At 39.7% G+C, this 15,950-nt stretch overlaps 1 protein-coding gene across 1 annotated transcript in view; it reads left to right on the top strand.

Annotated features, from left to right (window-relative positions):
• Positions 1-9,490: 9,490 nt before the first annotated feature.
• eif3ea (eukaryotic translation initiation factor 3, subunit E, a) overlaps positions 9,491-15,950 on the top strand; it is a 43,980-nt gene continuing 37,520 nt past the window's right edge. The window contains exons 1-4 of the mRNA XM_079691376.1: positions 9,491-9,637; positions 10,597-10,714; positions 10,935-11,052; positions 15,763-15,805. Of these exons, the coding sequence (XP_079547502.1) occupies positions 9,548-9,637; positions 10,597-10,714; positions 10,935-11,052; positions 15,763-15,805 (369 nt within the window). The 5' untranslated portion in view covers positions 9,491-9,547. The remainder of the gene's footprint in view (positions 9,638-10,596; positions 10,715-10,934; positions 11,053-15,762; positions 15,806-15,950) is intronic.

Below are 15,950 nucleotides of genomic sequence, written 5' to 3'. Positions count from 1 at the left end.
ACTTCTCTCTTACCACATTACACACTTGTTGATGTGGATTCAGCAGAAACCTGCTTACATAGACATTTCCGAGATCTGATGTCATATCCAGTACCATGCATACTTTGTCGATGTGATATAGTGACAGGACAACAAGGAGAGGTTGTTATCCCTCTCAAGGACACTGACACTGTAATATAGCTTCATCAATAATGAGCAAGTGCACAAGGGAATAATGAAATGTCATCATCTCTGTCAGGGATGCAAATAATAACACTATGTACAGTTTAGGTTACGAATAAGCTTTGGCTTTGGGTGCACTTGTAATTTTCAAGTCTGCACATGGCACTCGGTTGATTTGTGGTTGGGAGCCAAAATACCAAAGGAACCACATTAAAACAATGGCACACTGTCCTCTGGGGCAGAGGGCTTTCCCCTTGTCTGCCAAGGTGCCACTGAAGGCCGGGGGCCTAGCAGTGACCTGCAATAAACACCATGCAGTGGGTGTGACCCTTGGGATTTCAGGGACATGATGCGGAAAGTGCTCTGTGAACAAGCTGTTCGTAACTTTGAGATGCAGCTGGATGTGGTGGTGAAAAGAAAACCTCTTCACAAGGCGCCTGTTTAACTTGGAGCAGCCTTCTTGTACAGAAATGTCCCATTATGGGAGATGAATTGGGGCCATCTGAAAACCCAAATTGTGCGACTTGACTGGTGCCTACGTAGGTTTCCATGCAGATAGCCCCCTCATATGGCACACATATTTTCCCTTTCGGTCTCCATGTATGAAAAATAGGAAGAAAGATTCCAGTTGAAACACTTCACAGGAATTATATTTTGATTTCTGACAGAAGCAATCAGAGTTGGCAATCTCTAAAATGAACAGCTATGGACTGAAAATTGAGGCGTCTGAGGTGCTCTCTGCGGTTTTCCAAATAGTTCTTGTTCCATCTAGGTTTTCTTTCTCGTTGGTGTTGTACAGTCAGTTGCGGAAAATGAAGACGGATGCAATTAGTGCCGATGTTTGGACTCGGCCTTCTGGAGCCGCGCGGCACTGTTTTTGCTTTGAAATCTGATTAGGTCCCCTGTCTGAGCAAGTTTCTTTCACCTCGCTGCGAATAACTCCGTACAGATGACTCCGGCACGCTTTGCCTCTGATGGAATCCCTGTATTGCACCTTTGACCTCGCCCATATCCTGAGTGAGAGGACCTGAGCGGGAAATTATGGCACATCACACAATTAGACTTCCTAACCAACCTGCCCTTCTCTCTCTCGGCTTCCGTGCCAAGAACAATATTCAGCCCTGTGTCGGAGCAGCACCATGCTGGTTATGATGCTGCTCACATGGTACGGAGCTTTGGATGTTTACTCAACGGACACCAGGGTAGTGGCGCGATCGCTTGTGGATTGGAGTATTACCGCATGTAGTATTAAGTATAGCGAGATTGGGTTAATAGCAAATTCTCATTGAATTTAACAAGGTTTGAACCTCACCATGCATGAAATTACTTAAAAGAAGTTCCTTGTAGGTGATGGCATTTATCATGACAAGTAGAATGTGATAAACTCATCCCTACAAGCTGTGATGAGCATTGATTTCCACATGAACACATTCCAGTGCTCCTCCTGGAATTTATTACAGTAAAAGGATTTTATATTTGCGCCTAATCTCGCATAACCCTCATGCAGTCTTATTCAATTGAAACTGTGATCTCTAAGAGAGTATTTGGCAGCGAAGTGACAATTTTGACACCTCCGAGCCAAATATTGAGATTTCTTTCCGTCTCCTATCCAATAATCACATCATCTCCATTCTAAATTGCAGCAGCTGTTGAAGTTCCTTCATTGCAGCACTATGTTTTGCATGATTCCAACTTGATTAATAAATCTCTTCAACAACCTCTCAGGGGGTCCAAGCTGAGGTTTGACATACAAAGAACGAAGTCATGGCTTATGTTCAACTGCTCTGTCTTTCCATGGTTTTATTCAAAGGCCTCCAATTAGCTACATAAACGATTACACACATTTTAAGTTCACGGGAAGAGGAATACTCAAATCCCTTCCAAAAAACAGTAATTTACCAGCATCATCTTTTTTCTTCTGGTAAGAATGTTCGTGACCGTACATTTGGAGATTGCACTATGTTCTCTGTCTTTCTTTGAAAGAAAAATGCAGAAGAAAAGTGAAGTTGTGCATTACGAGAAGAGCTAGGAAGCATTAGAGGGGTCACATATTGATGGACTCCCCTGTGTGCCTTCTGTAATAATGTGTGAGAGTACAAGTCACTCCTTGTTTATGCAGCAGCAGACATATGTCGGGCAGATGTTCTGCCATGCTCGGTGCCATTGGGTGATCACTGGAAGACCTTTTTTAAGTTGTTTTCTGGTCGGTCAATAACCTTCATCGCATCGCCATCCAATGTGACAGTGCTGAAGTCAGCACATGGGCTCCGAGTCAGGAGTGTTGGCTGCTGATTTATAACCTGACACGCACTCGGGGCGAGGTGATGCATATCTAAAAAGTGTACAAAAGGAATCATTGAAATTCATATGAGATCCTTGGAATCCTGATTCGAAACGGGATGCTTGGCTTTGCAACATGCAGCGGCGAGTCGTTCATCTTCAGGTCTTATTGATTTATTTTTTGACAGATATTAGTGCGAGGCCAGTGGTGGGTGTCTCTGGCAATGCACTTTTCTCTCCCTCTCTTTTGGATTCAGTTGTTGACCAAGAAAGCTTTCAGGGAACTGGAGAGCTGAGGTTTTTCATGGAATATTTGGCCCATCAATCCAACGCCCTTTGAGTTGATCCCATTAAGGCCAGGAGTATGTTCTGCAAGACAAACATGAAGGATAACTGTTTAGCATGCTGACATGTGTTGGTGGTCTTGACAGCATCCCTGTGTTAATCCTGTGCATGGGGTGTGCCATCACTGCTTTGATTTAAAGAAACAGAAATGTGTTTTTTGATAGCCCAAACCTTTTTTTCTCGCCTGGCTGGGGATTCTGGGAGTTGCTGGGAACAAATCATTAGTTTCAGTCACAATGTTGGTTGGGTTGACTGAAAAGCACATTGGCAGGAGGAGATTACGAAGTTGCAGAAGCATCGCCAAGTCCTAGTTATGTTAGAGAGCAGACCACCGTGAACTGTATCCATACATCTGACAAACAACAATCGGTTTGCAGTAATCACATTGCCTTGGCAGTTTGACGTCTTTGGGAAATGTGCTCATTTCCTTTCTTGCCGAAACTTGGGGAAACAGCTAAACTTGCTCGATCCAAAAGTAATAAAACCCGCCCTCCAAGCACCTGAAAAAAATCAACACATTATATCTTGTTTGCAGGGGGATACATTGGGATTTGTAAGGTTGGGTATGGAAACCATTGGCCATGTGGTCTGGATGTGGCTTTGTCAACGGAATACTTTCTGGACAGAGATGTTGTTTTTGAATTTTGTTAAAGAAATGTTCTATTCACCTCAATAATCGGTTAATTGGGTGAATCAACTCCTTAAATCTGAAGCACTGTGAACTGTATATGCCCTAACTCAAATACATTGTTATATTATACATTTATAGAAATATATTTTCACTGACGCATCTATACTGCTTAATAGTTTGGAATAAATTAATATTTTCTATTTATTTTATTTTGGATGTAATGCTTCCAACTGCAAAACTGAAAACTCCTTTTTGTGCAATTCATCTTTAATATCTTAATACTCATACACAGGGGCGGACTGGGGGGAAAAAGTGGCCCGGGGATTAATTGACAGACAGGCCCACTTAATGCGCGGCATGTATCAGCCGGCCGGCGACGAAAGTATGTTACTTAACAAAAAACCCTATGCATTTCATGTTATTTTGGACAATTATTCATATAGTAATAATCACATTACCTGAGCCCTTAAGTTGCCTAGAGCAAAATAGTTACAGCATATATTTAGTGATTTTAATGTTAACAGATGCAATAACATTTGGACCCAATTTACCTGACTTGACACATGGAATAAAACATGGGCGTAGGAAGCATCCTCAATGTGGGTGAGACAATTTAACAGGGGGTGTGGGCAGGTGGTGGACCTCACCTCCTCTAGGGGGGTCCGGGGGCAAGCTCCCCCGGGAAGATTTTTTTTTAAATGTTTAAGTTAAATGCATCAATCTGGTGCACTTTGAGAGCAAAATTAGGGACTAAATCTAATGTCAGTATGGACTTGGACTGTGAGCCGTAGGGTCGCCGGTTCAAGTCCCCAACCAGACCTACATTTGGAGTGTGGACTGCTACTTGGAGAGGTCCCAGTTCACCTCCTGCCCTGCCGTGGTGCCCTTGAGCAAGGCACCGGATATCCCCCTTCCCCCCTCACTCCCATTGCTCCCCGGGCGCTGTACAATAGCTGCCCACTGCTCCTAGTACTAGACTCCTGGTACTAGGATGGGTTAAAAGCAGAGAACACATTTCACTGTGTGTGCTGTGTGCTCTGCAGGCAAAAGGAGGCAAAAGTGACTGCACCCAAAACAGTAAAACTGTTAGCTAACTAGCCTAAACTCAGTAACAGAATGTGGGCAACACGTTCTTCTCCACAGCCGCTCGACCTCTGAGTCAGACGTCACTTCCCCCTTTTCTATCCTACGGGTACAGCCCGGTACAGCCGTACAGCCCTCCCCCCTCTCTCAGTCACTCACTCCTGATCGTTCACTGCACAGTGACAGCTGCTACGGGCCTGATGTGTGAAATTGAAACTGATAGATAGAACAAAGGTAGCCTATCAAAACGGCCCAGCCCAGCGGGCCACACCCCACTGGGCTGGGCTGGGCTGGGCTGTTCCAGAACACTTACAAATGTGGGCCGGTAGGATTTAGGTAAGCAAAACAAAAAAGAGGGAGTGGCCGGAACACTTACAAATGTGGGCCGGTACGATTTTGGCAGGACATTTGTTTGTATTTTACCGCTTCCGGCCCACACACAGCACCGGCCCACCGGGGAAACTCCCGGTATTCCCAATGGCCAGTCCGCCCCTGCTCATACATCACTTTTATTATTCATTATCAAATAGATTAACAATCACAAAACCCAATTACCCCCACAATGAATAAAATGTTCTTATTTTGATGATTGAATATAAATCTACTTAAATCCCCAGAAAACCTTTTTATGTTGAAAATTAAATATGTACCAACAGCTTTGATGGTGCTCGACTAATCCACTTCCTAAAGATTTGACTATTTAAACTTAAAATCTGTGTTTTATCGCTTACCTGTTTGTTGTGCATAAAAGCAGGTTAATAGAGCCACTGTAAAACCACATTGTCACGTCAGAGGATTTAAATAATGACGTTTGTGCCCCATGCGTACATTCTGCACAGCCCCTCTTTCCATTTGGAGCCATGCTTATCGATCCCACTGTGTGTAATGAGCTGTGTAATGGCCACAGTTATTTAATAAAGTTAAAGAAAGTAGCCTTCATTTGTTTGTTTAGCGTGAGTTTGTCTGCAAGCATCATGGGATTAAGATAGCTGATACTCAAGATATTACTGAGTGTCCAGCAGGAAATTGCCTGGATCCATCCCTCTGAATTACTTTATTGTTTGTTTCCATCACCCCCTGCAGATTTTCCCAAATCGCTGCAATGTTGTGTTTGGCTTTGCTTTTCTCTAAGGGGATGGATAAGCAAGCTGGCACAAAACCGTTTGGAAAAACATTGGTTGTGCATAGTTCAGGCCTTAATGTGGCTCCAGGATTGTTGGGTTTGCAGATTTTAATATGCACTCCACAAACACTCCTGAATATCTGAGACTTATATTAGCAATCGTTATACAAATCAAAGGCTTAATACAGATAGACGATCACAATATTAAAGGGGCCCTATTGAGCTTTTGGGGTTTTCCCTTTCCTGTTGTGTGTCATATAGACTTTTGTGCATGGTCTGCAAAGGCTAAAATTCCTGTGTTTCCTCCAGAGGGAGTTTCTCTACAACACACTCCTCCCCTGCCTGATAAGCCTCCATTGGACTTCTTTGTTTACTTCCTTAACATAGGGACATCAATATGTAACACTTGCGCTTCGATTGGCTAGCTTGACAACACATTGTACATCACATCATCACATGTTGCTTGATAGAAGCTTTTATCCAAAGTGACTTACATACTCAATATTGTGGGCAATCCCCACAGGAGCAATTTGGGGTGAAGTGTCTCAGGGACACAACGACATGCTGACTGCAATGTGGTTTGAACCTGTGAACCCCTGATCCCAACACCAACGCACAACTCACTACACCACTGGCCTCCCTTGTACTTTATAAGGGACATCTCTCAAGTGGTTGACTAATCACCAAGAGCTGGCCAGCTAACCAATGAGAGCATGGGCTCCTGGTTTCAGACAGAGGGTAAAAAAAGGTGCTGCAGCACATGCAGTATGAGAAAAATAAAGCACTTTTGAACATTAAAGCATGGAAACATGTCACAGTATAATGCAGAAAATACAAATATGAACCTGGAAATTAGCATAATAGCATGAGTAAACACACTACATATTATTTAAAGGATAAGGTTTTTGCACAGTGAATGATCAAAGAGTCAAGTCTGTATTTGAAATGTTTTAGGATGTAATATGCAAAACAACAGTTGTCTGGAAAGAAAGCTGAACAAAATCAGAAGAAGGGAAATTTAAATGTTTTTTCAAAAATACTATCTCAAGATTGTCCTTTTCAAAACAAGAAACCAAAGCAGTTTGGCCTTGACATCAGTGTTTAAAACACATTCAATTATTTTTGTTATGAATTTTTGTTTTTGTTTACTTCGCACAAAAGTAAAGTTGGAACACACAAACCGTTTTTCTGCTCGGTAAGGGACTTTACACAAATGATTGATGCATTCAGGAGGGTTGAAACATAGCTTAGTGTTAATGATGTTTTCTTTAAATCCTCCAAAACTAAAACTCAGAATATTATTATTTTAATATATAAGATATTTAACTTACATTGTTTAAAACACTTACAGTATCTTGTCCAAAAATGTTTCCTAATTTAATCACTGATATATTATCACCATTATATTAGACGACTTATATAAAACATCCTGAAGTGTTCAAATGCATCACCAATATACACATTATTAACAGTTAATAATACCTACACGAACTGCTAACCAGAAAACATTCCCATACCTCACGCACACTCAGGTCAGACAGCTCCAATCTCCTGGCTGTTCTGCGGACAAAACTGGTCACCATGGTAAACCGTGCTTTCTCCTCCCTGGGTCCACGTCTGTGGAATCAGCTTCCAGAGAACATACGGACCACGGCATCACTCTCAGTTTTTAGGAAATGCCTCAAGACCCACCTGTTCCACACCGCATTTTACTGACTGTCATTGACTTTATTTATTTATTTATTTTTAAACCTTTTATGCTCTTAACCTTTTATTTAAATTTTTTATATTGCCATATTTTATCCAATATGCTCCTTTAGATATCTTTTTGCTTATTTTTCCTTATAGCTTTGTGAAGCACCTTGAGATGACGTTTGTCTTTTAAAGTATGCTATATAAATCAAATGTATTATTATTATAGTTGAGTGCTGTAGGCCAATATATAAATAAATAGAGTGGTGTATGAATGAATCCCAAAACCAGGACATTTGTTTGTATTTTACCGCTTCTGATTCCCTCGTCTCGAAGACTAACAAAATATTTGTGGTTTACAAAAGCTGAAGAGATTCTCCCGTTTTGTTCTGCGACATGAAAATAAAAACTCTATTTGTAAATGTCTTAAAAACAGCCGTCGCTAACAAAGGACTAAATGAGACGGAACATCACCATGTCAAACATTAGCCACATTTAGCTTAGCAGAGGTAAAGTGAAGTCATACAACTATACGACTTCGGGGTTGGCAAAACGATATCATCCCGTCTCTCTCTAGAAACAAAGCATGTGTCCTAAATCATACTTAATATGAAAATACTCAGCAGGAATTCAGAAGTGACAGAACAATATACACACACACACACACACACACACACACACACACACACACACACACACACACACACACACACACACACACACACACACACACACACACACACACACACACACACACACACACACAGAAAGATCACATAAACTTAAAGAAATGCATTTTTATTTTAGGTGCTCACATTAGTGAAAACTGTAATAAAAACAACAAGAACAGAGGAAGTATTTTATTGTGACCTTATAAAGCCAAGGTAGCGGCAGCCAAACTGGCTGGAGCTTTTCATTATATGAATTGAATGATCTAATAGAGACAAATTCCTAAATGGTACTTGTTGCTAAACTGGCCAAATCATTGTATGGGTGCCTCTTTTTACTGCAAAACCTTTCCTGAAATGATGCAGATGAAACAAAGAAGGCTTCAGCAGAGTAAGTGCTGTGTTTCCTCTCTTTTTTTTCATTTTAAGGGAGCTGCCACTGAGCCAGAGCGGACTGTGTCAGAAGCACCCAGTAAAACAGCAGCTGGCCACGGTGAGTGGTGTCTGTTTATGACTCATTTCTACCTGCCATCAGGCGGCGGGGAGAAGTAGGAATTGAAGAGAGAGAGCCCAGTGGTAACAAGGGAAGAATTGTGTGAAGACACAAGACAGTGGCGTGCGGTTGTCAGGAAACCAAGGTACTAGTGAAGACTATTGGGAAATGGGCCATTCAGTGGCTGATATTGGCTGTTGTTGAGCACATGGGACACATGGGGCCCCTTTATGAGGTAGCTGCTGAAGTAAAGGAGGAGAAAGGAGGATTTTCAGATGCACAGTGAAGACATTCTTACATTATGGAAAAGTCAAATGATTGGAAATTATCTGGTTGTTTTCATTCAAATCAAGCAGGCTTGTGAATGGGGCTTCAGCATGACTGTATTTGGCTCCTGGAAAAAGTCGTTCACAGTAACATAAAGGTTTTTAGAAAAAAGGAAGATGTGTGGTGTCTGGAGCCTGGAGGGAAGCCTTTGTGTAAAAATGTAACTAAACCTTCAATTGCATTTGATTCGATAAATGAATTGTTTCACTTTGTCAACACTACAAGGAAATTATAGGAATTTTGAAAGGTCTGCAAGTCATGTGTCCGTCTGAGAAACCATGAAGCAAAACAAAAAAGAAGATATTTCCATGCTCAAGAAGGAAAGGTTAGTTCTTGGTGAAACTTACGCCAATTCTCTATAACAGAGAGCTGGATATTTACTGTCATTGAATTTATTATCTTAAACACTTAACTGACCTGCTTGTCATAAAAACAAAGGATTTATTATTAATAATATTAAGTCCCTCAAAATGTAAAACTGTCCTTATATTAAAGAATCATAAACTGTATTTATATAGACCCCCCAAACCAATAACTTTATTAACATGTTATATTAACACATAAACAGTGTTTTTCATAAAGAAACAAAGATTTTTTTTTTTATTGTATTGAATGTTTCATATCAGCATCATAAGTCTTGTTTTACTGTATTTCTTGATGAGAATGTGAGAATGTCGCTGATTGGTCAGTGCCGCCTTAACCCAGCAGTGACATACATCCGTTTCCTTTTCACCGGAGCAAAGATGGCGGAATACGACCTCACCACCAAAATTGCCCACTTTTTGGACCGTCATCTCGTTTTTCCTCTGCTCGAGTTCCTTTCTGTCAAAGAGGTAAGAACTTTATTATCACTTAAACTTTCCGTTACATTTTTTTGTTATTTTACGAAACTATAAACGGCGTTTGAACGAGTTTTAAAGCCATGTGCGCCTAAGAGGTAGTCATGTTTTCTCTTGCTGTGTAAAGAAGCCACATTTAACCGGGGTAAAGCCGAAAGCGCAGCTCTCTGCCTTCAAAATAAAAGCGGTAAAACACGTCACAGACAAAAACAGTAACAGTTGAGGAAAACAGAACACAATCAATTGGATAACGATGCTTTAGCAATAAGATGGAAGCGTGAGGTGTATTACAATTCAATAATACAGCAAAAATAATGAATATAATATGTAATGTTAAAATAATATTTGTTTACGTTGAAAAAAAGTATCGGAAGTGCTTCATTGACTGTGATTAACTTTACAGTGGCGTCAACCACGCGCTATTTCAGATTCAGATGATTCTAGGAATGTGCCTTTTGTTAAACTCAGAGTTTAAGTTAATAGCATAGTACATACGTTGTACACAACTGTTTGGTGATTCATAACCATACACATGATCACTCTGAAACGTAGCTGTCTATGTTGTTTCCGCCCTGTAGGATCCTTATTTACAGTGAAATAAAACAGCCATAGCTGAGCCTTGGACGCTGAAAAGAGTAGTTCATTTCCTATAACATCATAACATACTTATTAGGGCTTATCGCTTAACACTGTAAACATTTATTAACGCTATTTAGGGAAATATAAACAACTATTAGCGCCAGCAGACACTGCCTGTTTCACATTAGCGTTAGCCATCTAAGCTAACCTTTAGCTTTAAAGCTAACAATGTTGCTTACATTTGCATATGTGGCTAGTAGTGACTTCACACTAATGTTAGCCGGTATTCAATTTTTTGTAACTTTTATATTATAACAATATTGTACACAAACACCCCTCCTCACCACTGTTTTTCTACTGTCCATGTTCATTAGATTTACAATGAGCAGGAGCTGCTTCATGGAAAACTGGACCTCCTCAGTGACACCAACATGGTGGACTTCGCCATGGATGTGTACAGAAGCCTTTTTTCTGAGAAGGACATACCCCCAAGTAAGTGTTTAGGCTTATTTAATACACACTCCACATCTGTATTTATCAACTAATAACACAAACACACAACCATATTAACATTGCTTCATAGAACACTTAAAGGGCTCTACACCAATCACTCTATTGAGAATTTATTTAGCAGTAAACATGTTTCCCAGTGTTTTCTGTACTTGAGTGCAGACTATGGTGATGCTGTAGCTAATAACTTTCTCTGTGTCAGCCCTAAAGGAGAAGAGGACAGAGGTGGTGGCCCAGCTGAAGCAGCTGCAGTCAGAGACGGAGCCCATTGTGAAAATGTTTGAGGACCCGGAGACAACAAGGCAGATGCAGTCCACCAGGTAAAGCCTGTTTTATATTTTAATCAAGATTAGTATCTTTTTTTTAATCTTTAGTTAATCAATATCCTAAAATAGCTTTTTAGTAAAGCCATGGCTCGTTCACACTAGATTCAAAGCCAATTTTTTCGCGCTTTATGATAGCATGTAAAGTCATTGCAAAGATGCACATTTGTGTCTGCCAACGCAAATGATTTGACAATGCATTAATTCCGATGTTTCACCTACCAGTACCATAAGGTAGTTATTGAGCAATTGTTTGTATAGGTTTAACTCAATACAAACCAGTATCTAGATGGCGATAAGCCCTGCCAACTCTCTGGCGCGTCTAGTTTGAGTGGCGTGAGTTAAGAAATAATGCCGCGGTCAAACTCGTGCAAGTAACGGAGGCCACATTGCTCTTTGATTCGGAGTGAACGCACTATTAGTGATGTTGTAAATTCTATGTTATGGTCTTACATTTCGTGATTCTAAAACCTGTTATTTGAATTGCTAGACTGCATAGCAGAATTCTAGAGGGTTTTCATAAAGTCCATGGAACTGCATATTCAATGAAATATGTATTGAGTCTTTTCAGGGTTTTTGTGAGAAAAGGCAGATGCAAGACGTTGTGGTTAGCCTTATTAAGACTGTATGGTCGTCTACAGTGATTAAAATAGTGCGGTCACATTCGGTCTTCATCCTTTCTTTTGTTTCTTGGCTAGAGTGTGTACAGTTAATCAAAAGCATTGGCCATTTTCAGCTCTTTTCAGTTTATACCATTTTGTTATTTAGTTTTAGTTTGGCTGTGGATATGTGTTTATTTAAGACACAGATTTGTAGGAAATGTTTTGTGAGATTTGAAGCCTTGTAAAAGCAACATTGACTTAACAAATGTCTATGTTATTGTTAGTTTGCTGTCAGGATACATAAAGGAACTAAACCTCCTTTTTGAATGAGGAATCATGTCTTAAGTTATGCATTTGTTTTTCTTCATTCCCTTGCATTTGTTAAACAATAGGAAACTCATCTGGGGTCAATGAAGAATTCTCTCTAAAGCTGAAGGACATGCAACGGGTATAATCCCACCATTATAAGCTAAATTATAGTTAATGCAGTGGCTTGTTTTAAACATAATTTCGGCATTAGAGGATCATACAATGATGCAAATGAGAAAAGGGTTGCTATTTGAACCCAAATGTCTGTTGTCAAATACACTCAAAGCCTTTTAGACGGTAAAAGGACTTAATGCTCCAAGTACTTTTATTGAACAGTTAGTCAATAGACCTGCATGCCTTAGAAGGCTTTATTTGAACCATTGAAGCCAGAAACAAAGCCAAGCCATGGTAAATAAATCATGTTAGTACAATATCTATAAACAATCCGTCAATCACAGAGACCCACTCTGCGGATTATGATCACCATTGGGGAGATTTGTGTTTTCTTCTGTTTGGATTTGTCTAAGCATTAAAAACCACTTTTGGCTTTTTTGAGTCAACATGCTGCCCATGGCTATCTGACTTTTTCATTGCAGAAGGTGGCAGTAATGCTGTGCAGACCTTTATTTTATAAACTGGTGCAACTTGTTGAACAGCCCAACAGCTGACTCTCATCTAAATATCACAAATCCAAATTCATATTTTTTTTCAATTTGAAGACATTCTGGCCCATTCTGTTTCCCAGAGGAGGGATAGATCGCAGATAAAAAAAAGGAAAGGAAAATAGATTTTTCAAAGCTGTGGTCAATGGCTGAGATAATATATTACGATCTGTGTCACCACAATGCACAGCAGGTTGACATTCCCTACTGCAGTGAAGTCAGCAAGGAGCTTACTTAGACCATCCTTCACAACATACCCATGAAATACCCTCCTTTTTTAGATCTTGTGATTTTACAACTCAATTAAAGAGACAAAACAATCCTTTTTTTATTAAATTAACTTTCCTGAATCACTTCAACTCGTCAGTGCGTGAGTGTGGAAAAGGGGTTCAAATGTTGTTGAAAGGCTAAACGAACAAATATGGGTTGAAGCATAATATTTTATGGATAAAAACATGTTGTGATTTTGGGTAGAGGTAACATCTATCTGTTTTCAAGACTTTTTGTCTTGAAAGCTTTGCACTATTTGACTTCTTTTTTTTTTTTGAAGTTGAAAACAATATTGCACTACCATCAAATAACGTAATAATATAATATTTGTTGTAGGGATGCCGAAAATTATCGGCCGAAAATGGTTAAAAAGGCCCTTTCGGCCGAAAGGGTTCTAGCTAGGGATGTCCCGATCACCTTTTTTTGCTCCCGATCCGATTCCCATCATTTGATTTTGACAATTTGCCGATACCGATCTTTCCCGATCCGATCTTTATGCAATGCATAGAGAGAAAAAAAAAAAAACATTCAAGTTGTCCCTTAAGGTTATTTTTTTAAATTTAAATTGGATATTCTATCCAACATGGATATAGCTTCTTTCTTTCACAGCAGCATTGGATCAGTTCAGTTGTGCAGAATTGGATCAAAACGAAATAAAGCTTTCAGTACTCGTTAGCTTACTGCTACATTAGACACTGCGCCCTGCCCACTCTGTTGCCAGATTTGAGAGAAATAAGCAACCAGGTCTATGAAAACAAGCCCCAAAGAAGCAACACATACATGATGTTCTGTAATTTGAAACCAAAACTAAGGCCTCAGGATGACTTTAAGACTTGAACATGGTCATTTTTGTTTTGTAACATTGAATAATAAAAAAAAAAAAGTATTTAAAAAAAAAAAATTAAAAAAAATCCCGATCCCCGATTTTTTTCTCCCGATTCCGATCTTTTGAAAATCACGTGATCGGATCGGGACATCTCTAGTTCTAGCACCGAAAAAATATCACAGAATGTCAGAGAACAGGGTTACGTTGGGAAGCTAACGTGTTGTTGTGATGACGTAATCAAAACGCGGCGACAAGCACGGCGCGAGACCATGCTCGCGGCTGGCTCACAGCCAACATGTCTGCCGCTTAGATATTTAAAAATATCAGAGAAAGAGGCGCGGATTGCGATTTGTAAAACGTGTTCAGCTGACATTTCTCGAGGGGGTGTAACTGCAAAGACTTTCACCACTTCGGGATTACTCCACCACTTGAAATCAAAACACCCGGACAAATATGCGGAGTAAGATCAAATCACAAGCACTGACAGCGAGAGACTGTTCAGCGCTGCCTCTCATGGGCTTGATGAGAAGAGGAACAGACTTATGGATGATAAAGCAGAGAAGCTACTGTTCATTAAAAAGAACCTCCCACTTTTCCTTAATAAGTAGACAAGGCTGGCTTATCATAAACTTATATAGTTCTACATGTCTACTCTATACCCACTTACCTGAACAATTTTCATTGTGAGTTATAATTCACCATCTCAGGTTATCATTAGGGGGAAATGACAGCAGCACAGTGTTCAATATATTGTACTTTCGGTATCTAAATGATACAATGTTGTTTACATTGCTCATGAGGACAGACCACCTTATTTGCAGATTCTTGAAATTGTAATTTAATTTGTAATTAATTGTGGATTTTGTATCCAGTTTTCACTTTATGTATCTTTATACAATGTTTACTACTTTGCTTATGAGGACAGACAGCCTTATTTACAGATTCTTGAAATTGAATTGCAATTTCATTTGTAAATAGTTACATTCATGTGGATTTATCCAGTTTGCACATTTGTATGCATGCACTTATAGGTGCATTTGTTGTTGTTGAAGGCCTGGCTGTTAGTCTTTATTTACACTATTTTGTTGTAGGCCTACTGGCCTAGATGTTTATTTTAAAGCACCTTGGCTTTGTTCTGAATGCACTTTGTTGTAGTTATCCTACAGAGAAAAGAAAATGCACTTGACTTGGAATTAATGTACTGTATGCATTCAAAAGTGCTGAATAAATGTTTTATGGACCCATAATAGTGATTATTATTTAAGTTAAGTTTTGCCATAATCATGTCTTTTTCCATAATCAGGTAGCTGAACAACATTGGTAAAAAATGTATACTATATATATATATATATATATATATATATATATATATATATATATATATATATATATATTTCTATTAATCATTTTCGGCCTTTCAGCATTCGGTTTTCGGCCAACTATTTCCTATTCTCGGTATCGGTTTCGGCCAAGAATTTCCCATTCGGTGCACCCCTAATTTGTTGTATTAATAAAGCTTTTTCTTTTCTGCAACTTTGCTGAAATATCTTGCTAAAATAAACATGGAAGAAAACCCACTGCGCACCTTTCATATGTTTATTTAAAGAGGCCCTATTATGCTTTTAGGTGTTTTCCCTTTCCTGTGTTGTGTTATGTAGGTTTGTGTGCATGTAAATGGTCTGCAAAGGCTAAAATCCCTAAATCCCCTCCATAGGAAACTTCTCTACTGCACACAATAAGAGAAAATGCATACCTTTTTTATTTTGACTGGGCAGTACTGAAACATCTGTATTCCCTTTTCAGACCTAGACAGGGCTAGCATGTCTCCATAGTAACCAAACCAAATGTAATAAACAGCCCATCACTCTGTTTTAAAAGTGAAATGGTGTTCATCTAAAAACATCTCTTGATTTTGACCAGAAGTGGAAACATTTACCTGGTTGTGGACTCCAATCACCAGGATGTCAGCCAAACGGCAATTCAAGCTAAACGGCCTCTAACTGCAGGAACTGTCTTTCTTTTTTCTTCTTTCTTGCAGAGATGGACGAATGCTCTTTGACTATTTGGCAGAGAAACATAACGTAAGTTGGCCCAATCTGCTGACATCTCACTTCTCCACTGCATTTCTCATGGCTGTTGTTTGAACCCACGGTTGTTTCAATGGGGGCGATGTGGGAGGGGCAGGGCGAGCAGGGAAATGCAGAGTTACTTCCCAAAACCCTTAAC

Source organism: Notothenia rossii, assembly GCF_949606895.1.
Source record: "Notothenia rossii genome assembly, chromosome: 7".
Classification (NCBI taxonomy): domain Eukaryota; kingdom Metazoa; phylum Chordata; class Actinopteri; order Perciformes; family Nototheniidae; genus Notothenia; species Notothenia rossii.
Note: the sequence above shows the minus strand (reverse complement) of the source record. Positions and strands in the feature narration are given on the sequence as shown.